Source organism: Dermacentor variabilis, chromosome 6 (assembly GCF_050947875.1).
Source record: "Dermacentor variabilis isolate Ectoservices chromosome 6, ASM5094787v1, whole genome shotgun sequence".
NCBI classification, from domain to species: Eukaryota; Metazoa; Arthropoda; class Arachnida; order Ixodida; family Ixodidae; genus Dermacentor; species Dermacentor variabilis.
The window spans coordinates 14,897,342-14,923,371 of NC_134573.1; the positions used below are offsets into that span (position 1 = coordinate 14,897,342).

Below are 26,030 nucleotides of genomic sequence, written 5' to 3' on the forward strand. Positions count from 1 at the left end.
CTCCGCTGCCAGTGATTCTCTGTCCACATGTAAGAGCTGATCAAAGTTCTTTGAGGCCGGTGATAATAACGACCCTGTCTTGCCTGCGAGTGCATCAGTGGGCTCTTCCTGCAGGGGTGAACTTTGACACCCTAGCGATACGCTCTCATTGAGCTGGTCAGCTGGCAGGCTTTCCTCAACTGTTTTTTCATCACACGAGCCTAGCTCGGATTCGGTTATTGCAGTTATCTCCTTTGCTACTTCCGCTGGAGCAGCTTGTGCATTTTCGGCCGAAAGCGACGCAATTTTACGAGCTTGGCCTCGCGTCAATGCCTGTACTACGCCCTCTCCCAGTTTAAGCTCTTTTTCACGCAGTAACTGATTTGAACGATTCGAAAAGATGTAAGGGTACTACAGTGACAAAAATTTGGAAACTGCAGCCTCAGTCTCTAGCTCCCCGAATGGTCCACTGATTTTGACTTTGGCCATGGGCAGACACACGCTGTGTTCTTCTACAACCTGTTTGATCCATGCTACTTCTCCGGTGAAGTCATCTACCGTCACGTAAGACGGATGGACAATGTCCATCGTGGCGGCACTGTCTCTTAGCACTCGGCATGGTTTGCCATTAACTTGCAGGTCGTGAAGATATGGGCTTAAAAGTTCCATAGTCTCGTCTTTTTCCTCTACATAGGAAAAAACTACACTGGGCTTCCCGCAGTTTATAGCTATATGTCCCAGTTTGTGGCATATATAACAGCGAATTGGTCTAAAAGATTCGAATTTTCTTTTCTGTTCTTTTTGTGCTGTTTCTCCGTTAAGTTTTCCTTCGCTCTTTTCTGCGGGCTTTTCCTCCACTTCTACAGGCTCCGGTCGTCTAGTCTGCGAACCCTTTTTTAACGGAAATGGTTTCCGCGGTCCATTTCGACCGTCCCAATTTCCGTCCTCGGCGTTTAACTTTCTACGCGTGGCGTACTCTTCGGCTAATTCAGCCGCCCTTTCCACAGTGTTTACATTCCCTCTGTCTTGCACCCACAGTTTCACAGCTTGGGAGATGGTTTTGTAAAACTGCTCTAGACACATGCATTCAATGATCATGTCTCTGCTATCGTACGCTTCCGCGCTTTTCAGCCACTCGAGTAGGTTGGCCTTTAAGCCGTATGCAAACTCCGGATACCCCTCGCTATCTTTCTTGCCTGTGCTCCTAAACCTTTGCCGAAAAGCTTCGGCTGAAAGGCGGTATTTCTTCAGGAGACTAGCCTTAACTTTCGCATAATCATATGCATCCTGTGCACTGAGTCTGGCGATTACTTCCGCCGCCTCACACGGCAACATAGACAGCAACCGCTGTGGCCATGTACTCGGGCCAAAGTTCATCTTCCCGCAAGTCCTTTCAAAATTGCTTAGGAACAAGCCTATGTCGGTCCCGACCTCAAATGGTTTTAATAGCCTGTCCATGCAGTATGATTCTGCCTCACTTGATCGTCCCAGAGCCCCTTCACTACCTTGAGACAACTCCGAACGTTTGCTTTCAAGTTCAAGTTGCATTTTTCTTAACTCGCGATCTTTATCGCGTTCCTCTCTCTCTCTGTCCCGTTCTTCTCTGTCCCGTTCTTCTCTTTTTCTTAGAAGTTCCAATCCCATTTCAATTTCTTCCTCACTGGCATATTGGGAAATTAGCTCCAATAATTCCGATTTCAGCATTTCCTTGCGTACATCCATGCCCAGTTCCTCACCAACAATCAACAATTCGTCTCTCAGCAGTCTCCTTAACTCCATGATTGCTGCGTTACTGCCTTGATCCTGCTGGCTAAATCTAGCTAGGAAAACACAACCTAGCTAACACTCAACAATCTAGCTTCCCTACTGTTCTAAACAGAACAACCACAAAATGAAGCCTAGAGAGTCAAAGCAAGAACCAAGCACTCACCGGAGACACAGCACCACGTCGCAAAGTCAATCTCACCGCTGTCAGCCAGTTGTTACGTGGGGGTTTAATCCCATCGCTCGTGATCCGTTGTCAAGATTGGAGTCTGGCATGAATTAGAAGGTACCTGGCTCATGCCGTCGTCCAACTTATCCACGCTGAGGACGCTGATGAAGGGAAGGACTGCTTCTCATCGAGAATGAGGAATATGGGTTTATTTGCAGTATTTATATCAGTCTAACATGACTGCTTGAGAAAATACATCAGTCTAACATGACTGCTTGAGAGAGAGTGTCCTGAGCAGCCGCACAACAGCGGTTTATAAACACTCGGTCCTCCCCCGATACCCAGGTGACGGACACGGCCGTACAAGCACCGTAGGCGAGTTGACCAGGCACCGTAGGGGAGACGAGGCATCGTAGGGGAGACGACCTGGCACAGTAAGGGCATTTATTCCCTGAGCTGCAGCGCGCCTGCCGGCTGCCCATTGTCTGGCGTCTTGGTTGGCGCGTGGGAAGGGGTCTCAGTAGATGTTCCCGCGGGCTCAATAACAATAGTTGGTCCGCCGAGCCCGTTTAGTCACAATGGCGTCTTCGTCAAACTCGGCTCCAGCGACGGAGAGTTGAGGACGCACGTATTGTTGTTCACACACAGTTGACTTAGTCACGCCGTGGCTAGAGGTTTGTGGCGACACTCCAGGAAAGTTGCCGCCACTGTCACAACTGGCCGGCAAAACTTGCACTGCAGCTGACCGTTCTTAACAATGCAAATGACATTTGCCCCATTGGAAGCAGTCTCAAGGAAAAAAAAGGAAAGCTGCATGGGCACCTTATGGTGCCAACTTTCATGAAATGTGAACTTTGAGTGTCAACGCTAGTTCATAGCCGATGCATTAGACTACTTGCGACAAACACACTGCTAGCGTGATGAACCTACAAGTCGGTGACCACAGAAGCCGGCCTCAGGTATAGAGGTGCTAAAATCTCATCATTTTCGAGAACCATGTGCAAGTCCTCTTGCATTTATTTATTGGTACTTCACTCACAGTGATTCCACTCTGAACAGAGTGTTCATCGCTGACTCGTGGTGTGCCATGAGGAGAGCATGCTCACCTGTCATTTGTCCTTGGAAGCAAGGTGCCAAGCTCCTTGATGCGATCGTTTATGTTGAAGCGCCTCCGCCTTTCAACTGCACAGGGTAAAAAGGGCTCAGCTTAGTGCGTCGTGACAGCATCACTGTGGAGCCAGGCGAGAAGGGAACATGGGCGTCAACAAGACAGACAAGCCTAGTGCACCTTACAACCATGCTTTATGAACTCGCATTTCCTTTTTCTAGATGGCCCCAGTCTCATCTTCATGCAAAGGTGTATAACTCATTTTACACTGAGAACATGAGTGACATAAATGCAATGTGCAATTTTCTTGAGAATGTGCAACACGTGATAAACATAGGAAATCATAGCTGAACTTTTAAATCGGTGTTGGAGCACAATAGAGAACTGGAATGTAGAATGCATGTACCAGAATGCACGGAATGTGTCCCTCCTCATTGTTGGAGCATTCTGCGAATGAAAACATGCCTTCGTTAAGTTGAATTTGCGTAAACAGTCCTTGATGTGATGTGGATACTCTGAATCACTTGGACTTCTCATTTGCCGCCTTGAACTGAGGTAGATGAAATGGAAACGCAATTTCAAGAGTACACTAACGAGGCATATATGACCCCCTTGATGACATAGCTTATTAGAATGCACAGAATGAAATAGAAGAAGCTTGTTGAGATCCCCCCCCCTCCTAAAAAAAAAAAAAAAGAAAAGTAAGGGCTGAAGAGTTGATCTAAATGCTTAAGTCAACTTTATCGGTGCATGCGCTAGCAAAGAAGAACTTTAGCCATGCCAACGCACAACATGGGACCAGAAGTGCAGCTCTGTTTATGAATAAAGAGAACAGGGACGCACTCATGTTGTGGTTGTCCTTCTTCTGGCGGTCCTTGGCCAGAGCACGCAGGTCATTCTCGACCAGCTCTTCCTCCTTGACCAAAGCCAGGTCGGGAGGACACGAGGAAGACACAGCACCAGCCCTGGTCCCGCCTCCAGGCCAAACCTCCTCAAACTCCACCAGGGAGCTGGGCACGGTGGCATGGCCCCCCTGACCTGCACCTAGGCTGCTCAAGAAGTCCTCGCCATCAAAGTGGGACAGGTCATCAAACGCATCCTCAAACTGCAAAGGAGAAAAAAGGAATAGAAAGCAGTGCACATGGACCAAGCTGAAATGCAAAGTGTGAAAGACTGCTGGGCACCAAAATGTTAACCATGCCGTGCAGTGATGCTTTGCCTGACATCTAGAACTTCCTGTGGTAAAGCATCGAGGCACATTCAGCATCTGCATGCCTGTTACCACCTAGAGAGTTGTCCAGCTCTAGCAAATTTTTTAAAAATCAGCATTGCATAAGGAGCACTCTCCTTCACTGCACGCATATTGTCTACGTAGAAGTACTTCCCAATCCTTTCAAAGGAAGACAGCAGTAAATATAGACTGGAAGTATCCGTAATAAAATGCATAATGTTTTTCAGAAAAACCAACAATGCATCATGAAAGCAAGATTATATAAAAGTTGGAACACCCCAGCCAGTATTGAACCAAGCATCCTCTGAAAACTGAAGCAGGTGTCACCTCGAAAACCCCTTGCAGTTCACATCACAGTGTGCGAGGAGTCTTAAACCAGGATCAGTTTTATTCATGTCAGTAATGACGTAATAGTTATACAAGGAATACAATCGAACCTCGTTATCAACGAAGTTGAAGAGGAAGCCAAAATTACTTTGTTCCATCCTTTACTTAGTTATAATGACTATTGCCCTTTACTGTAGTATATAATATGAGTTAAAATACTCATTTATTTACAGGGATCCATCTTGACCACTTTTCTCTTCTTCCCCTTCCTGTTCTTGTCGCTTCAGTCTTCTTCGCCAGAACATCACATCCTCCCGGACTTTAGTTTTCAGCCCTCCTGGGATGATAGGGTATGACATTTCACACTGCTGCTACTTCAGTTTTTCCTTCCGGTCCCAAATAGTGTAGCGATTTCAAAATTCCTTGATAGATGGTCTTTATCACTGCATATAGCCCAGAAAATCTTTACTTTGGTCCATATAAACTTCTTCGGACTAAAACTATCTCCAGGCTCTATTACAGGCATCTTCGAGCTATATTGCAGATCGTAGTGTCTCTTCATGGTTGATCTGTAGCGTGTAGTGTGTAAGCGTCTCTTCCGTCTTGCGCCTTTCCTGCAGATCTACTCTTCGAACGATTCCAAGGTCGTAGTTTGCCGGTAGCTGAGTTGCTTCGCCTGATGCAGCAAAGTTAGGCGTGCATCCTAATCCCACGGCATGAGAATGGTTGCAGTGCCTGACTGCCGCTACCAAGGCACACTTCCATCCTCTACGGAAATCATGGTAAATTGCGATGAATGTTTTCAAGTCCAAAATAAGCCTCTTAGGCTGTTTACTTCTGGATGGCAGGGTGCAGCAAATCTCAGGGCAATTCCTCTATCATGGGGCATTCTTGAAGCTCCTTACTGCAGAAAACTGGCCAGTTGTCGGACACCACCACCTTGGTGTTCGTGAACATATTTCGCTCCAGTAAGATCAAAACAGAATTGGAAACTTCCTTTCTTAGCTTTGCAGCTGCCATGCATGTGCATTCATCTATTGCGACAAGGAATGCTCGAGTCTTACCGACTCCCTCGCCTCGCGTTTTTATTTCAGCAGAATCTAGATGAATTACTTCAAATGGTACTTGGAAATGATCAGCGATGACCATTTGATTCCACCTTGGAATCAAATCATCATATTTTTCCTCCCGCTAACCCAGCTGTCTTAGCTTCACTAATCACACTATGTGTGTGCTGAGCAAGAGTGGCCTCTTTGCATGTACGGCATTCTATGTGCCCACCTGACGTTCAATGATTATGTGGCTTCATGAAACCGTCGATAGGACACACCAGAAGAATATGCCGAATAGTTGCGTCTGAATCGTGGAGGCAAGTGCGGCACCATAAAGACTGCCTGCGTGTAGCGTGCGAGACACGGTGCGTGATACCAGCAGACGACTCTTCTTGGACTGGCGCAAAACAGCGGATAGGACAACGGAGTTCCTCTGGAACACGGTGAGACCGCTTTTTCCCACTGTCAAGAAGGCACCTTCTACAGAAGGAAGAGTGGTATGGCTCGGGGAATATTTTATTCCAGAAGAGAACAACAAGCTTCTGCAGCTTGGGCCAAAGTTCACACTGGAACCAGCACTGTGTCCACCTGCGAAGCTGGCAGCATTGAGAGCAGTCTCCCGACTGGTTCCTGAAGAACGTGCAAGGTGTGTTTGTGAATGTGTAGACGCTATCGCGAAGGCAAAAACTGCATGTGTGAGTTCCAACCGGCTCAACCTAGTGGCAGGAGACGGCTTCTAGAGGGTTACGTGTTCTTACCGCCGATAAAGAGGGATGTTTTGTTGTCCTACCTGATGGTATGTTTCATCAAAAAGCTTGTGAAGCTATGGATAAAAATTTCGAGAGAATATTGTTGAACCTGCCAAAGAACAACAGCGTGCTATTGGATTACTTCATTCCCTCAATTTAGAAAGCCTATGTTCCTTAGTCAAAAAAGCAAAGGGCCTGCATCTTGAAGTCTTTTTCTCATGTAAGACGCACAAACCTGGAGAGCCGTTCAGAGTTATTGTTTCTGAAAGAAGCACTTGGCAGCAGCAGGTAGCATCGTTTATCCAGAAACAGCTTTCCTCGTTAAGAACCCCCATCCGTTAGCAATCTAATTCTGAGGCAGTTGTACAATATTTGAAGGAAGACAAAACAAAGGGATGCAGCGCCTTCAGCGTTGATGTACAAGATTTATTTTATTCAATTCCCCGCACAGAGCTGTCAAAAAATGTTAAAATGTGTATTTGCGAAAATAATGATGAAGTAAAATTTAGAAATGACAGCGGAGCACCCGTGGAAAGCTTTATGGAAATATCACTCTTTTATCTTAGCTCTACGTTTGTCGGTTGGAATGAAGCAATGTATGTGCAAAAATCAGGTATATGTATAGGTTCCAAAGTAGCGCCAATACTAAGCGACATTTTTCTAGCTTATGTAGACAAAATTATTCGTAGTGCTCTAGGAAGCTTGGCAAAAATTTTTCGATTTGTGGATGATTTTTTGGTTATTTTTGATGGAAATGAACATGGCTGTAATGTGGTTAATGTACTGAAAGTGTTCTATGAATGTGGCCTAGGCCTTAAATTTACCCATGAGATTGCTAAAGAACATTAACTACAGTTTCTAGATCTTTCTCTGCGATTGCTACCCAAGCACACATGCTGGATGTGCAGCCCTAGATCAAGAAAGCCCATATTACAGTACAAATCAGGACATTCGAAGGTTGTAAAAAGTGGAATTGCGGTGTCTTGCCTTTGGGCTGCTTTAGTAAAATCTTGTTGCCACCGAATAAAAGAAAGCTTTGACAATCAGGTAACAAGACTAGCATCAGTGCGATTCCCGGAACAAATTGTAGTCAGAGCGGCCGAAAACGTAATAAAAATAGTAAAGAGTGTATAACCCACAAATTCAAGGAATAGGCTTAGCACGAACAGAAAGCGCCTTGCGGTTGTACCTTACATCCATTATTTTTCCCATGGGCTAAAGAATGTTGCCAGCCGGTATGGCATTGAAGTGGTTTTCAGCGCTCCTAACAAGGTGCAAACACTGTGCCAAGCTATTTCAGGTAAGTTTGACAAAAAATGCAGCTGCGGTCTTAAAGAAGATCAAAAATTAACAAAATGCAGGAGAGGTGTTGTGTACCGGCTTCCGTTAACCTGTGGCAACATGTACGTAGGACAAACCGGTCGGTGCATAAACACCTGTCTAAAAGAATATGAACACTCTCTCGGTAAAGAAAACTATTCGCACTTGTCGAACCACTGTAATCTATGTCATTGTTATCCGGTATTTTTTGACACTGACATTTTGTGTTCAGATAAAAACAAACTAACACGTGGAATTACAGAAGCGTCTCATTTCAAAAAGTGTGCTGAAAAATGCATAAGCCAACCATCAGTTGCAATCACTGACAATGAATTTGCATTTTTAAATACTGGTTGAACTTTTTAAATCTGTTTTTAATCTGTTTCTGTTGATACTGATGACTCTAGAGTTGTTGCACATGCTCAGCGCTGGGAGCTGGGGTATTTAAGTTCTGTATCTTTCCGAAAATAAACAGTTGTGAGTAAATGCTCGTGTGTCTCCCTTCACTGTGTCCTTGTCGATTGTGCGCGCTAAATATTTCACTATAAATTCGTACCAACTCGCCCAACTATCAGTTCTTCTGCAGTTCACTCTTCTTGTTAATATTTAACTTTGACTTGCCGAGGGCTTTTAACACACACGAAAGGTGTTTTTCATGTTCTTCTCTTGTACATGAGTATATGATGACGTCAATGTATACGTTACAAAACTTTCCCAGGGTCTCATCAAGAATGCTATTCATCATTTTCTGAAACCAAGCTCCAACCTTTCAGGTGATGTCCACCAAATGCAACTTCTACTTTTGTCCAGTGTTCAAACCTTGTAGTTTTTCCATCATAGCTTTGAACACTAACTATTCTTCCTTCATGCACCTTGCTCGGTTGGACAAGTTCCTGATTTACCAGGCTTACGAATGCTCCAGTATCAACCAGGGAGACCACACTTTTTCCATTTACCATCATTTCAACAAATAAATGATTTGATTTCAGTAGGTATACATTTTCCATCGTTTCACAATGGTCGGACTCGGTATTAAGATATTCTACCGTTTCGCTATGTGCGTCAATGCCAATGGTAGAGCACTATACCTTTTGATGGAACCATCAATCTGACAATCGCTGGACGATAACTTAAGCAGGTAAGTTCTCCGTGGAGGTTGGACGGTGTACACAAACCTCTCTTTGCGATTCGTTAGTCATGCCTTGCATCATCAGCGGAAGGATTGCAGAGTCCGGAAGGTTAGGGTCGGCAATGTAGAGTAAACGCCTCTTCTCAAAAAAATAATCCATGACTGTCCCATCTCTTTGTCTGAAAGCTATTGCATCGTCCCATCTGTCAACCGGATTTCGCTCAAAAGCGGAAAGAAAACTCTTTCCATTTGTGCCATGAATCATGGCATTGACTTGCAATTCGCATGTCCCACCATTTTCTGGCATTGCCAGATAAAAACGGCACATGTTACACACTTAGTCATCCAATGACGTTCAGTGGTTTTGTGCACATGCATAGTCATAAAATCTGAACCACAAGTTGGCGGCGTTTGACGCCCCATCGAAACTATCAGGCTTAAACTCTTCTTGATGTGGTTGCTGTGCTCTTAGTGAGTCGCAAACTGGTTCGAGAATCAGTCGCTGTTGCTCATACTGCATGGTCTGCTGCTGCAACAGCGCTTGACACAAGGCGTTATTCGTGTGCTCAGTGTTATTCTTGGAATCTATCCTTGAATGTCACGAAAACATAACCTCAAATTCAGACACAGAAGCATTGATTCGTACCACACCTTTCTCAACGAGGGCCGCTTCCTTCAGTTGACTCTTCTCAGTGATGATGCGAAGCAGTTCCAATGAAGTCACTGATTCCTGAAGAAGCACTGGGTCTTCGACATCAAGCTGGTAGGTCTTCATGGTCGCCTGCCCATCTGTTCTTCTTATCAATGTTAATTCAAGCCACATGGTCGGCTGCGCCAAATATATAATACGAGTTAAAATACTCATTTACTTATAGGGATCCACATTGACCACTTCTTTCTCTTCTTCCCCTTCCTATTCTTGTCTCTTCAGTTTTCTTCTTTTTCGCCGGAACATCACATAGTATATTCCAAATGGTATGCACGGTTTTAAACATGCGAAGTCTACGGCTCCATGGTCGCATATGCAATGAAAATTCAATAAAGCAACAGCAACAGACCATCCAGCATGTGCAAAACATGTGCAAAACATGAATTTTTAGCACCTGATGCGACAGCTGCTATGATAGGTTCTTTATATTTTAATGTGATGGTCTTTCGCTCCCACTTTCCACTTGGCTCGCTCAAATTATCATGAAACTGGTGAAACAGTGACGCAGGAGAAGGGAACAGCTAGCATGCTGCGATGCAAACAGGGGTGGCACTGCCCAGTCATTTTGGAGCAATTCTTGGAGCAAGTAAAATTGCATATTGGAGTAGCTTGGAGCAGACTAAATTTCATTTAGGAGCAATTTCAAGCAGATAAAATTTGAATATGGAATATCTCAGCGCACTTCGAAACCACGACAAAACGGAATGAACCAAAACAAGCACTACACTGGAACTGTCTTATCAGCCTGAGTACGCCCACTGCAGGGCAAAGGCCTCTCCCATACTTCTCCAACTACCCCAGTCATGTGCTATGTGTGGCCATGCCCTGAAAACTTCTTAATCTCATCCGTCCACCTAACTTTCTGCCACCCCCTGCTACACTTCCCTTCTCTTGGAATCCAGTCCGTAACCCTTAATGACCATCGGTTATCTTCCCTCCTCATTACTTGCCCTGCCCAGGTCCCATTTCTTTTTCTTGATTTCAACTAAGATATCATTAACTCGTGTTTGTTCCCTTACCCAATCTGCTCTCTTCTTATCCCTTAACATTACACCCATCATTCTTCTTTCCATAGCTCATTGCGTCGTCCTCAATTTAAGTAGAACCCTTTTCGTAAGCATCCAGGTTTCTGCCCCGTAGGTGAGTACTGGTAAGACACAGCTGTTATACACTTTTCTTTTGAGGGATAATGGTAACTTGCTGTTCATGATCTGAGAATGCCTGCCAAACGCACCCCAGCCCATTCTTATTCTTCCGATTATTTCAGCCTCATGATCCGGATCTGCGGTCACTACCTGCCCTAAGTAGATGCATTCCCTTATCACGTCGAGTGCCTCGCTACCTATCGTAAACTGCTGTTCGCTTCCAAGATTGTTAAACATTACATTAGTTTTCTGCAGATTAATTTTTAGACCCACCCTTCTGCTTTGCCTCTCCAGGTCCGTGAGCATGCATTAGAATTGGTCCTCTGAGTTACTAAGCAAGGCAATATCATCAGCGAATCGCAAGTTACTAAGGTACTCTCCATTAACTTTTATCCACAATTCTTCCCAATCCAGGTCTCTGAATACCTCCTGTAAACACGCTGTGAATAGCATTGGAGAGATCTTGTCTCCCTGCCTGACACCTTTCTTTATTGAGATTTTGTCACTTTCTTAATGGAGGACTATGGTGGCTGTGGAGCCGCTATAGATATCTTTCAGTATTTTTACATACGGCTCGTCTACACCCTGACTCCGTAATGCCTCAATGACTGCTGAGGTTTCGACTGAACAAATACTTTCTCGTAATCAATGAAAGCCATATATAAGGGTCGGTTATATTCCAAACATTTCTGTATCACCTGATTGATAGTGTGAACATTGTCTATTGTCGAGTAGCCTTTACGAAATCCTGCCTAGTCCTTTGGTTGACAGAAGTCTAAGGTGTTCCTGATTCTATTTGCGATTACCTTAGTAAATACTTTGTAGGCAACGGACATTAAGCTGATCGGTCTATAATTTTTCCAAGTCTTTGGCATCCCCTTTCTTACGAATTAAAATTATGTTGGTGTTCTTCCAAAATTCTGGTATGCTTGAGGTCATGAGGCATTGTGTATACAGGGTGGCCAGTTTTTCTAGAGCAATCTGCCCACCGTCCTTCAACAGATCTGCTGTTACCTGATCCTCCCCAGCTGCCTTCCCCCTTTGCATAGCTCTAAGGCTTTCTTTACTTCTTCCGGCATTACTTGTGGGATGTCAAATTCCTCTAGACTATTCCCTCTTCCATTATCTTCATTTCATGGGTGCCACTGGTACTGTATAGATCTCTAGAATTCCTCAGCCACTTGAACTATCTTATCCATATTAGTAATGATATTGCCGGCTTTGTCTCTTAACACATCTGATTCTTGCCCATTCCTAGTTTCTTCTTCACTGCTTTTAGGCTTCCTCCGTTCCTGAGAGCATGCTCAATTCTATCCATATTCTACTTCCTAATGTCAGCTATCTTACGCTTGTTGATTAACTTGGAAAGTTCTGCCAGTTCTATTCTAGCTGTAGGGTTAGAGGCTTTCATGCTGTCTTAAGTAAAGTCCTAAGCTGAATTTTGAAGCAGATCACTCGGACACTGAAACCATTTAGTGCCTGAAAATTTTGGTATAGTGCCTGCAGATTTTTTTATAGCAATCACAAAAACATGCATTCTGTTATAGTAAGTCCGAAATTTCTACAAGTAGCCCAAGACATCTTTATAAATGCATTTTCTCAAATCTCTCGACAGTGTGGTTGAAGAGCCTGGAAATACACTTCACCAACTGATTGCATGGAGAAGCCAGAGTTATCAGCTACTGTGGTTTATTATTCAATTATATGGACAGTCCAGGTGCATTTATGCCGGTGGCATCGGGGCCGCCGTGACGCTCCATGGGCACGACACAATTGAAGGCAGGATGCTCATTGCTTTACTAGCCTTCCAGGTTAGTTACTTACAAAATACCAATGAATTTCGTAGCGACAATCGTCTCTTCGACTTGAAATGGTGTAGAGCTGTCCGTCTGCCCTATGAAGCTGTTGCTTTTGCGCTTCTGTCCGATCTAATTCTCTTGCTCTCTGGAGATGCTGAACTTAACCCAGGCCCCAACAGAGACATCGTTTCTTCCCTTTCACAGACGATTAAAGAAGTAGAAGAAAATTTCAGAAATACGTACGAATATAAGTGAGCTGAGAGAAGCCAACATTCTCAAAGACAACACAACAGCTGCACTGAAACTGTATTTTTGTGCTAGAAAATGACCATCAAGATGGAATAATTGAGACTAGACAAAGTGATGCCATCAAAGAGAGAGCACTACTAAAAGCTCATAGCACTGACACAAAGAACAGAATGCGCTGTAATCATAATACCGTCCTGAAAGAAAATGCCCAATAATTATCAAGTTGGCTCATTTGAAGTCAAAGGAAAACATCCTGGCCTGTGGGCGGAAACTAAAGGCAACAAACTTCGCTATACATAAAAGTTTTGCTCCTGCTACTTGCACGCTCCAAATTGTTAAATTTCATACAACCACAAAAATGCGCGTTCAATCTACACGTAGACAAGTTGCTTGTTCATAATAAGCGCTATCACCATGACCCTGCTTCTGACTGTGTTATTGAGGCTACGAGGCCATTCATAAAGGCACATGGAAACAGCGCATCCCAAAGCACAAGACGCAAAAACATGCAATGATGGAGAACGAAGCCTATCACTTCAGCATTATCTAGCAATCATCCCTAATCTTTACCTTTCCTTAACATAGCTCTCACTAATATGCGCAGTTTGCTGCCCAAACGAGAACAACTTCGCAGCTTCATTCACGACATCGATGCCGACTGAAATGTGGCTAAGCGAAGATGTAAGAGAGTGAAATTTTCTCTTCAAATTGCGGCTATACACTATCGCCATGATCGCAGCAGCTGGAGAGGAGGGGGCGTTTTATTAGCTATTAGAGACAAATTCTCATCTTCCCTGATCAGTCGAGATGATAATCTCGAGCTATTGTGGACCTGCGCTTACAACGGTCCTGGAAAGACAATTTGGGCATGTGCTATGGGCCACCAGACAGCCGTCCGTGATTCGGCGATTTACTTCATAAAGCACTAACCAACATCACTGTCAAATTCCCTAACGCACCTATTCACCTCTTCGGCGACTTCAATTATCTTAAAATTAACTGGCCTTTGCTTTCTGCAACTAACAGGTCACCGTTATCTGAAGCTAAAGAATTTATTGATCTTATTCTAGACTTCAACCTGCATCAGGTCATACGTCCTACAAGAGGGGATAACACCCTTGACCATATGCTCACATCTTGGCCCGACAGCTTAGAGAGCGTTACCACACTACCCGGTCTTAGCGATCACAACCTCAGCCATATCTGCATGACAATAGGGCTCAAGAAAAGTAACCCACAACACAAACAATAAAAGATTACAAAAGGGTAGACTTTGACGCCATAAATAACAAACTGCAATCTTTTTAAATATTCATCAGTCTTACTTAATAGGAACTGGTGACAGCAACTGGGAGCTTTATAAGAATGTAGTGCTCAACTTGGAAGCTAAACACCTACCAACAAGTTCTCGTGACATCCGATTCTTACAATCAATGATATAATAAACGGCTCAAAGCTCTCCTCACTAAAAAGAAAAGGCTTTACAGAAAAGCCAAGCTTACAAATAATTCAGAAACATGATGAAAATACGAACTGTGCACTAACCAATATATTCAGGAGCTGGCAACAGCCAAAAATAACTTCTTTAATCATGACCTTCTGACTATTCTGCCATCAAATCCCAATAAATTCTGGAACTTACTTTCAGTGAAGACACATGCTAAACATACTAAACTGACAGATTCAGATGGTAATTTCATTAACTCTGAGGAATGTGCATCAGCTCTTAACGGCTAGCTCACCTGTTTGACCCTAACACAAATAATGTTCCCATTGAACCAATACCACCACTTTCAGTAAAATTATTGCCAGACATTAAGAGCAACCCTGATGGCATATGTAGCCTCATTAATTCACTAAAACTAACCACCTCATCTGGGTGTGATGGCATTTATTTTTATTTATACAAAATACCCCTAAAGGGCCTCACGACTGAGGGGAGGGGGGGGTACAGGCAATTGATAAAAAATACAATACACCACAAATTTATTTAAAAAAAAAAATCAAGCACACATCATGACACATTAGAATATAAGTACCAAACACTGTTAATTCCAATATGCACAAAGAAAAAGAAAAGAAGCAATAACATGAACAAGGCAGTAGTAAAAAATTATCTCAATTACACATCATCCAAACCGTATAAAATGAAATGAAACAACAAGATTTACATTATAAGAAATATAAAGTGAAAAGAAACTGTTCCAACATGAGAGAATATATGCATCATGTTAAGCAGTACTTAAGGCAGACAACAGATTGCAAAACTTATCGGGATCAGTGGCACTAGCAACACGTGGAGCATTCCAGTCCGTCATGGTACGTGGCATGAAAGAATGTGCCTAGTTAAATGTACGACATGATAAGTGCTAAACCTTAAACGGATGGTCGCATCGGTCAAAGACGGAAGAAGGCAAACAAAAAAAAGTCATGAAGTGTTCAGTGATGATACAGCTTATGAAAAAGTGATAAATGTGCAGCTTTTCGGTAGTGACATAGTTCTTGCAGGCCTGTGCTTTCTTTAATGCTGTGATGCTGGTATGACATGAGTAATTAGATTAAATAAAACGAACTGGGCAATTCTGCAATGATTCAATGTTATTTATTAAATATGCTCGATGAGGGTCCCAAACAGCCGAAGCATATTCAATTTTAGGTCCAGTTAGTGTACACAAGGCCCATAATCGGAGGTGAGAAGGAGCATGCTTCAAGTTATGTTTTAGGAGACCTAATGACCGATTAGCGGGTGCAAGAATAAGGTTAATATGATGCTTCCATATGAGGTCTGAATGAATGTGAAGACACAGGTACTTATATGTAGTTACCAATTCAACTGTAGCATTATTTAAGGTATATGCGGTTTCAGTTCGAGACTGACAGTTAGTAAAAGACAAATTTTGTTTCCGATAGGTTAAGTTGCATGAGCCAGACAGAGCACTACACTGTTACTGAATCGAGGTCAGCTTGTAGGGATAAGCGATCATCGTTAGAATGAATTTGGTGGCAAATTACACAATTGTCAGCGAAAAGCCTGATTTGGGAAGAAATGGAGTTAGGTAAATCGTTAAGAAATATCAGAAAAAGCAAAGCGCCAAGCACGCTTCCTTGTTGGACACCAGAGGGTACTTGGCTGAAGGATGAATTATGGTTATTAGCAGTGGTGAACTGATACCTGGAAGAGAGGAAATCCTTAACCCATGCAATAACAAGGGGGTTAAGATTTAGCAGTGTTAATTTACTCAATAACCGAATGTAAGATGCCCTAGCGAAAGTTTTAGAAAAAATCTAGAAATATGGAGTCGACTTGAATACCAGCATCAACAGATGAGATTGTGAATGAATCCAGCAAGTTGCATTTCGCACAAGTAACCTTTGCGGAAGCCATGTTGGTATTTGAAGATGATGTTGTGCTCTTCTAAATAGTTAATTATTTGTGAATGAATCACGCGTTCAAGGAGTTTACAAACCGGGCTAGTTAGTGAAATGGGTCGATAATTGCGTGGTGATGAACGATTGCCAGATTTGAATATTGGTAAAACCTTGGCTAACCGCCAATGATGTGGAATTGAACCAGATTGAAGAGACTGCGTAAAAATAGCAGACAAGATGCGATGAATACCTTCAGATGAATTCTTCAGTATTTTGTTATTAAAACCCAGGTGATCAGGCGCTGATGAGGGTTTAAGTTTCCTTAGTAAAGAAAAGATACCATTATCATTATTAATTATTTCGGACATTGCAGTACAGTAAAACCTCGTTAAACCGTACCCGCTTAAACAGTAGTTTCGTTTTAAAAGTAGTAAAGTAAGATCCCCAACTTAGCAGCCATTGAACATAATGTGTTTTGTACCCACATAAACCGCACCAGTTTATTGCGTACGCATCAGTTAAAATGTAGCGTTTCAACTTTTCGTCGCGCAAACACAGCGGTTCGCCGTCTCTATCGGGCGGCCCGGCAGAACAACAAGCCTCAGAGGTCGGAACAACGGCCTCCAAGTGCCCTGTGCATCTGTGCGTGAAGCCACATCAACATCAACATCATTTAGTAAAATCTTGATGAGGGCTAGTTGGTTCATGCTTAGAACTGGGGTTAAACAGCGCGAAAAAAGACGAGGACACAAGGAAACAAATACCACAGACAGTTTGTCTGTGGTATTTGTTTCCTTGTGTCCTCGTCTTTTTTCGCGCTGTTTACCGCCAGTTGCAACATCATTTCGACGCCATGCCAGAGAGGATTATGGCGTCGTGCAAGCGAGGACTCGCGTCGTTCCGAAGCTCGAATAAAAAAGACGCCGGGTGCTCAGCATAGAAAAAAAATTAAGACATCGTCCGTGCTACCGAATGTGACACGAAGAAGTCGGCGCTGGCACGCAACAGGGATCTGTTGCTTAACTACAGTGCGTGGCATTTGGAATGCGAAGAAGCTGCTCAGTAGCGCTGCTGCGACCGCGATGACATGTCGGCTAAGAGGTTCTACTTTTCGCCATCGTTGCCTGTGTTGTTGCCGAAGTGTTGACTAGCGACAGTGATGAGGACGACATGGAAAGCGACAGCACGGACGATTCAGGCCCGACAGTGGCATAATCTGCGCATTACGTCAGCCTCACGAGTGCAATCGTCGTGACGAGAACACGGGCGCGATAACGTAACTCTATTCCAAATGAAAAGTATTCCAAACTCCAGCACCTGGCAATGAAAAAGGCGCCCCCGGGACTTCTGCAGCACTACTGTGCGCGTGCACGGAGAATATGTAACGCCAACGAGGAACCTGCCATGCGAGTGTTTGCTGACAAGAGAGGGCTGGCTGAAAAACTGGCACGCAGCCTCAGTAAGTTTGAGGCCGCTGGCGTCGTCATGCTAGGCCGCCGCAGCCTCAAACGAAAATAGCATTTTTGTCGCGCGAAGTGAATACATGTTTTTTTCCCCTTTCATCACACTCTCTCCGAGTTCTGTTTTCGAGAGGTAAGTGGGCGATCTCATGCTATTTCGGTTAAACAGTACTACCGTTTAGTATGTACTTTTTTCAAGCTCCGGCCAACTACGGTTTAACGAGGTTTCACTGTATTGGAATAATTCATAGTAATAGGAGCTACAGAAAACTGATGTGAAAACTGATGTGACTGCATTGTTGAGAATTTGAGCACATTGAGCAATAGGAACACTGGCTCCTTCAGCACTGGTTAAACTAACGTCAACATTATTCAAAGGGTTTATCGTCTGCCAGAATTTACCCGGGTTGTTTTAACATTGATGCCAAGTCGAGGGTGAAGAAATGTGACGAGTAGATATCAGCGTGGACTGATATTCCCTATCAGAGGCTTAGTAGCGTTGCCAGCTATCTGATGGCCTGTTCTTATTGGCTTGTCTGTGAAGGTGTTTTTTTTTATTGTTAAGGCGACGAAGATGCCTATTAAACCAAGGCGCAGTGCTCGTGCACAGTATAGTGATGATGGTACAGCGACGATAAGTGCCAAAATACTTGCTAACATCAGTAACATTTCAAGCCACGTACTACACCTAATTTTTACGCACTCCTTAAATATGGAGAACTTGCCCGACGACTGGAAAAAGGCCCATGTCATACCAATCTTCAAGACTGGCGACCGCTCTCGTGCTATAAATTATCGCCTCATTTCTCTGACCAGCATTCCTTCTAAACTTCTAGAACATATAATCTCATCCAACCTAATGGCTCACCTGGAATCTATCAACTTCTTTTACCCTCACCAGCACGACTTCAGAATACTGTTTTCATGCGAGACCCAACTCGCCGAGTCATCCATGACATCCTGCAATTCATGCACCTGAATCTGCAGATTGCTGCCATTTTCTTGGATTACTCAAAAGCATTCGACCACGTTTCCCACAATCACTTACTTCAAAAACTCTCATATATCGGAATTCCAAATAGCTTGCTTACCTGGCTTGAACACTTCTCAAAAGGGCCATACACAGTTTACCTCTGCAAATAACCATAATTCGTCCCTTAGCAGCATAACATCGGGTGTGCCACAAGGCGCCGCTTTATCGCTTCTACTTTTCGTCATTTGCATCAATGACTTACCTGCTAACATTGAAAAGTACGTCTTTTCGAAGATGACTGTGTCCTATATTCCCCTATCATAGCCTTGAGTGACATCACCGCACTACAACAGGATCTTGATTCCATCGCAGTATGGTGCGAGAAATGGTTCATGCTGCTTAACCCTACTAAATGCAAAGCTCCATCATTCACCTGCAGCCACAGCTTAACCAGTCTTACCTGCACAATAAATTCAGCTCCTATCAATCATGCCCCTTCTTACAAATACCTTGGCGTTCACATGACATTGACACAATCATGGTCAACTCATATTGACACCATCTGTTATAATACTTCAGGAACCCTTGGATATTTAAAATGTAACCTGAAAACTGCATCACCAGAAATAAAAAAGCTAGCATATCTAACATTCATACGTCCGCATTTAGAATATGTGTCGTCTATCTGGCACCCTTCCCAATCATATTTTACCTATGACATAGAAGCAATACAAAATCGTGCTGCTCGGTTTATAACTTTCAATTACTCTCGTGAAACCAGCATAACCACACTAAAACGTACACTTTAACTACCATCACTTACTTCCCGCCGGATCATCTTGCGTCTCTGCTTGCTTCACACCTTTTATTAACATCCACACTTCAGGCATTCCCTGTTAAATCCATCCTCACATACATCCCCTCGCTTAAGCCACAGTCGACCCATAGCACACAGTAACACTCGATCATTTGTCATGAACACTTCATTTTTTCCCAATGCAATGACCCATTGGAACAGTCTCCCAGAAGATATCGTCTCAGGTTCTGACCACAAGACGTTCCGCAAAACGTTAAATAACCACACTGCTTAATTATACAGATCTTACCCACCCTTACTCAAACACGGTGTTCCCCCTTTCTTTTCACAACTGTTCCTGGCTTGTTTCTGTTTATTGTTGTTTCTTTACTGCCCTGTAGATTTCTTCTAATATTGCCACAAGGATTAAAGCCCTCCCTAATGTAACAAAAATGAAATGAATGAAATGAAAAATAAATGAAATGAAAGCCCAAGGGTGATAACATCGTTGCCGCGAGCGGTATGCTGCATGTGCGAGTGAAAGCGTGCGAGGGTGAGCCGATGATGACGGCTATATCTTGCATGCACAAGGGAGGAAAGTGGGGAGAAAGCGTGCCCTTTTCCGTTGCACGCAACGCACTGGGTTTCTACGCAAGCGTGGTCTCTCCTCCTGCGGCTGCTGCATATGACGCAGCCGCGCAGGCCCTATCTTGAAAGTGATCTGTGATGGGGACAGAGTACATGCATCGAGTGCTGCCATAAATACTTCGTTTAGCGCAAAACAACGGACACAAGAAAAGGCGACAGGACAAGGCGCTACTCTCAACTGACATCATTTTATTGCATCACTCCTTTATAGACAGCAGAAACTAGAGGAACATGCGCAGTGAGCACCGTATGCAGGAACCACCAACATCCGATCACAAGAGCGCACTCATGCGACAGCATCTAAAAAATCATATTCAGCACTGTACAGTTTAAAGAAGGCACACTAATGCACTGTGACCCTAATGACTGTATGAAGAATGCTTCGGAAGCATTCGGAAGAAGTTATCGGAAGCATTCTTCATACAGTCATTAGGGTCACAGTGCATTAGTGTGCCTTCTTTAAACTTGTACAGTGCTGAATATGATTTTTTAGATGCTGTCGCATGAGTGCGCTCTTGTGATCGGATGTTGGTGGTTCCTGCATACGGTGCTCACTGCGCATGTTCCTCTAGTTTCTGCTGTCTATAAAGGAGTGATGCAATAAAATGATGTCAGTTGAGAGTAGCGCCTTGTCCTGTCGCCTTTTCTTGTGTCGAGTGCTGATTGCTTCGTGTGTGCTGTGTTTTCGCCGCTTAGTTCGCGTTGAAGTGAGGGGGAGCACGAAAGTCAATTCACCCACTGCTGCTGCAGCACTGCGTCACTCCAGTGTTAGGACAGCAAGAGCACCAAGAGCGTGTCGTGATCGAGTAAATGAGTTCACATTTGCTTGTGTGCCCGTAACACCATGCTTGTTCACTTAGTTAGCGAATGATTACAAGTTTACATGATCAACAAAACTACTATCCTTACTTCATATAGCTAAGAAAAACATTACGAGGTTTTCCATGCCAAAACCATGATTTGATTAAGAGGCATGCCATAGTAGAAGGCTCTGGAATATCTTGGACAACCTGGGGTTCTTTAGCGTGCACCTAAGTACACGAATGTTTTCGCATTTTGTCCGCATTGAAATGTGGCCACCGTGTCTGGAATTCTATCTAGCGACCTCGTGCCCAGCAGCCCAACACCATAGCCACTGAGCAACCATGGCGGGTCCTTCGTATAGCTGTCTACTAATTTGCTATCGCGATCTATGCTTCACCTCTCGTCCGAAACTACCTTTTTTTAAAGCCATTTTTGCATAATAGACCAGGGCGATTCCAAACCATCTAATGCTTAACTAGGGTGTCTACCAAGCTGACATTTCCAAATTCCTTGAGTTTTCCAGGTTTTCCCCAAGTGCCGCTGTGAAATTCCCTGAATGACGCAGAACAATTTTTTTATGTCAAGACTGGCTGAAACCACGTCACTTGATGCTGTCACTCTCTAGTAAGCATATAAAAAAAATATTTACGAAAAACGACTTAATTCAGTTTGAATACTAAGGAATAGCGTTTATGTTATTCAAAAAGAGGAGAGAAAGGAGGGGTTATTAAAATGCACAGCAAATAAAATGTCTTCGAAAAAAATTGCAAATCGAGGCGGACATCCTAAAATACGAATAAAAAGGAGATGCATACAGAAGCAAATATTTTCGAATATGAGCTATTTCTACCAACTGATAGCAAGCTCAGTGGTATGAGGCCCGAATTTTTTCACAATTGAGATTCTCTCCCAACAGCTCGTAAGTCAACCTCAACTGTCCTGACATACTCTCAGCCTGCGTACGACGCCTCAGTGTTGTGTTTCACTGCTTTAAAGAGTCTATTTTGGTTTGGCTGAGGGACGCCTGCATCTCGGCATCAGCCAACTTTTTTATCTTTTTCTTTTTTGAGCTCAAGCTCCTTCAAAATGGCAGCAGCACGCTTCCTTTCCTGTTCATTTCTCAATATGTAGTTTATTTCTGTTCTTGTCCTCCTTCCACCACTCGTTCGCACGCGGACCATTTGAAGAATCTTCTTGGTCAGTTGCACAGTCCAAGTCCGATTTTTCGAACTCCCTAGGGACTGCGAAAATGTCCGAAAGATCATCCAGTTGGAAAAAATAAATACATGTTAGTTACTGCCCTTGAGGGGCTCAAACCGCCACAGGCACATTCGAAAACGCCCTGAAGGCCTGTCGGTACACGTATTAGGCATATTGGTGCTCGTACTGTGACAGGAGATACCGGATGCACGCGTGTATAATTAAGGAATACATACTGTGTCCCGTGGCAATAGCCCCTTCCCACTATTGTTATGCTTCACTGCAATACTTTTTCGTAAGCTTCCCCAAGTAACATTTCTGTAAAGCGGTGAAGCTGACTTTCAGGAACCGGCATTATGCAACAGCAAGGCACCGTGCTTTCCAAGCTTCTAAGCCAATCGCGAGAACCATAAAGGTGCAGTCGGTACCGTTGCTGAGAGCAGCGAATTTTTTTAATGAGAAACACGGCACCCAATGTCAAGAAGCTTCATAGCAAACGTCGAAGCAGCTAGGTCTAGCGTTGCCGCAGTGGTGGCTACGGCTGCCAGCGGATCTGCGTGCGAGAGCGCCGGTTCGGGGCGGCGAAGTAATCGAAGCGGCAGCGGTGGTTGGGTTTGATTAATGCTGTTTCAGACCTGCGGTCACGGCAAAATGTCAGGACAATCGGATGGCGAAGGGTTCTTGCGTCCAAAATTTTGGACGTTCTGATACATTGACTCTATGGGATACGTGGTGGTGCCGTGAAGCCGCCCAAATTATCGGGCATCCGGGAAGTCGGTCCTTGACTGTACGCTGGAAACTCCTCCAGCCAACGACAGGGCGACAAAGACGATTCATTACGATTCCTGCCTGTTACTCTAGCCAGCATTACCGCTACTTTCAACCCTTTCAACAATATTACCGCTAATTTTCCCTGATAGAGGTACAAATTCCCCGAGTTTTCCCTCTCGAGTTTTTCCAGATTACTACAAATCCCAGAGAATTCCCGGTTTTCCCGGCTGGTAGACACCCTGTTAACTTTTTGATATAATGTATAACTATTCCTTTTAGCTTTTATTATAAATCGACCATTAGCCCTTCATGATAGCTCAAAATGGCTCAGACCTTGTTCATATAAGTATAAAGAGAGATCGGAATAGTGTTACGTTATGCCGACCCTAGGGACAGAGACCAGTTTTGTAGTTTGCTACAAGACACACTAAGCACCGCAAAAACCGGGCCATCCTGAGTAATATCCTAGACCTGGAAAAGTATAAATTCGCGACCAGAAGAACACTGCAAAGAATTGTGGAGAAATTTCTAGGCACGAATGAGGAATTAAAAGGGGCTCTCAAGGAAAGATATGGTGGAGGGAGCGAGATACAGTCAACTGGCCAAATTAATTATACGGGTGCCCAAAATGCGAAGCTAGACGCCCCAATATCCACGGAAGAGGTTTTTGCGGCAGCCCAGGCGGCCAAGAAGAATACAGCCCCTGGCACCGATCAGATTATCAATGCTATGATTAGAAAGCTTAACGATAAATTCATAGAAGCCACCACAAGGAAATTTAATGAAAACTATTGGCTTAAGAGAGAAATCCCCGAAGAGTGGAAAACTGCAAAAATTGTTAAAATACCAAAACCCCCCAAAAATAGCCATCCCTGCAGGCACTCAGACCCATTTCACCGACGTCTTGCATGGGAAAGCTTTTCGAACGAGTCATAGACACTAGGCTTCAAAATTTAATTCAAGACAGGGGCTTGTTCCCGGTGTTGGGCTTCCGCAACAGCCTCTTAGCACAAGACGCGTTCCTCCTGTTAACGGAAGAGGCATACCCAAGGGTGGGGAGCATCTATTACTAGCTCTTGACCTGAAGGGTGCCGTTGACACAATGGCACATGAAGCGATACTTTTTGAACTTAATATAATCGGCTTCAGAGAAAAGGTATTTAATTATATTAGAGCATTCTTCATAGGGTGGAAGGCTATGATAGGAATATCTCATGTCAAATCCAATCCATTTCAAATGCCAAACAAAGGTTATATGCCTGATGGAGCGATGATCTATCCTCTACTTTTTAACATCGCCATGTGTAGACTTGCGCGGACCCTAGACAGTGTCCCGCTACTGGGTTATACTATTTATGCGGACGACGTCACCCTTCGGGCCACATGCATGTCCCTAGCAAAGAAGGAGCAGACCCCTCCAAGAGGCAGCCACTGCAGTTGAAAACTTTGCCAGGGCCAGCGGTCTCAGCTGTGCTCCTAAGAAATTGGAGATAATATGCGTCTACAGGAAATGTTATAAAAGTAATGGGAACATAGAAATTGAAAATCATCAAATCAGAGGTCACTATTGCTTGGATCTTGGGATTCTGGGTATAGAGCAATGACAGGGCCCAGCCACAGCATCAATTTACTAATGTCTGCAACAAAACAAGTGGCAAGGATGATTCAAAGAATCACCTTCCACAAACAAGGCATGAACGAAAGCGACACTGTCCATTTTGTACAGGTGCTCGTAATCAGCAAACTAACATACAGCCTCCGTCTTCAAACTCAAGAGTGAGGAGGAGCTGGTTGATTCTATTATCAGAGGCGCCTACAAGGTGGCCTTAATTACGCTTACCGGGAGGCACCCCGACAAACAATCTCCTTGGCCTTGGTGTACATAACACGTACGCCGAGCTCAAGGTGGCAACTTTAATTTCACAGAGAAGCTGACTTAGCCAGACGAGATCGGGCAGCGAGATGCTGATGAGAGCGGGTATTCCACCACACCGCCAAAACTTGGAGGAGGCACTGATGGATATTCCCGGTCCTGTCTAAAGCAGGATCTTAGTCGCTTCTGTCCCAAGAAATATGCGCAAAGACAAACAAAAAAGAAGAGGGGGTGAAATGGCCAGGCAAACTAGTCAGAAACCACGAAAATACCATTTATGTTGACGCCTCTAAGTACAACTGGAGGCTTGCGATAGTCCCTGTCGTAGGCAATGACAAGACTAGCCTAATCTCAAGCGCCTCCATGATCACATCCTCTATTGCCAAGACAGAGAATGCTTCACCCTCGCCTTGGCAATCAAGAACCGGGAACAGACATAGGAGTCGTACGACACCATCTCTAACTCTCGGGAGGTGTGCTGCTTCTTTTATGAATGGCTGTCTCCCTTTCAAGGTTAACAACCTCCTGGGAATGGAATTCAAGAATACATACAGACTGGTCTGGTGCCTGGGACACACAGGCCTGGAGGGGAACGAGAGGGCTGACAGTCTGAGCTCAGGAACTGAGTGGAGCAACCATTGCACTCCCATTCACAATCTGCCCCTTCACAGGAAAGCCGTCACGAGGAGGAAGATAACAAGCTGGCATGTATGACACTACACGATACTCTTGCTCACCAGCGCGGCATGCGGCAAAGATACAGCGCCCCCCACAGACCTTTGCAAGGGGCAAATGCAATAGATCTCCGCAGGATTCAAACAGGGGTCTACCCAAACTTAAGATTAAGCAAAATTTTTCCAACAATGTATGGACATGCCTGTCCGTGGTGCAGCAACTCGCCACCGTCTTTACACCACGTCTCATGGGGATGCCAAAATAGACCACCAAGTTTAAATGCCTACTTAGGTATAATCTAACACACTGGAGCAATGGGAAGCACATTTCGCCAGCTCAGACCTGAAGGTGCAGAAGGCTCTTCTGGGTCACGCTCGGCTGGCAGCAGAAGCCAGCGGAGCCCTGGACTTTGGGCCCCACCCATCAAGCACCTAATCGCCTATCCCCCTTTCCCCAAATTCAATGAAGTTATTCTCTCTCTCCCTAATGCCTAGTTCGTTCGCAGCGTCTTCAGCCTACTTTTCATTCTTTTGCGCGTGAGCGAAGGAGCACCGCGCCGCTCGGCCCTCTCAACCGTATTCTAATACATTAATTTACAGCCACTCTGGCCGTTCCGACAGCAGCGACGACAGCCGCGCCCAACGTTACTAGTCTAGTAACGTAGCCTGCGCCGACCACTTGCCGAAAGCACCGAAAATTACGAGAAACTGTGCGGGAGGCACCGTCGCGCG

At 44.3% G+C, this 26,030-nt stretch overlaps 1 protein-coding gene across 3 annotated transcripts in view; it reads right to left on the minus strand.

Moving 5' to 3' along the window:
* The window catches only part of Mitf (transcription factor Mitf), a 352,829-nt gene that overhangs the window by 67,134 nt on the left and 259,665 nt on the right, over positions 1 to 26,030 (minus strand). For all 3 annotated transcript variants that reach the window (XM_075694792.1, XM_075694795.1, XM_075694794.1), the window contains exons 4-5: positions 3,864 to 4,125; positions 3,019 to 3,094 (exon numbers count right to left, since the gene is read on the minus strand). In XM_075694792.1, the coding sequence (XP_075550907.1) occupies positions 3,019 to 3,094; positions 3,864 to 4,125 (338 nt within the window). The remainder of the gene's footprint in view (positions 1 to 3,018; positions 3,095 to 3,863; positions 4,126 to 26,030) is intronic.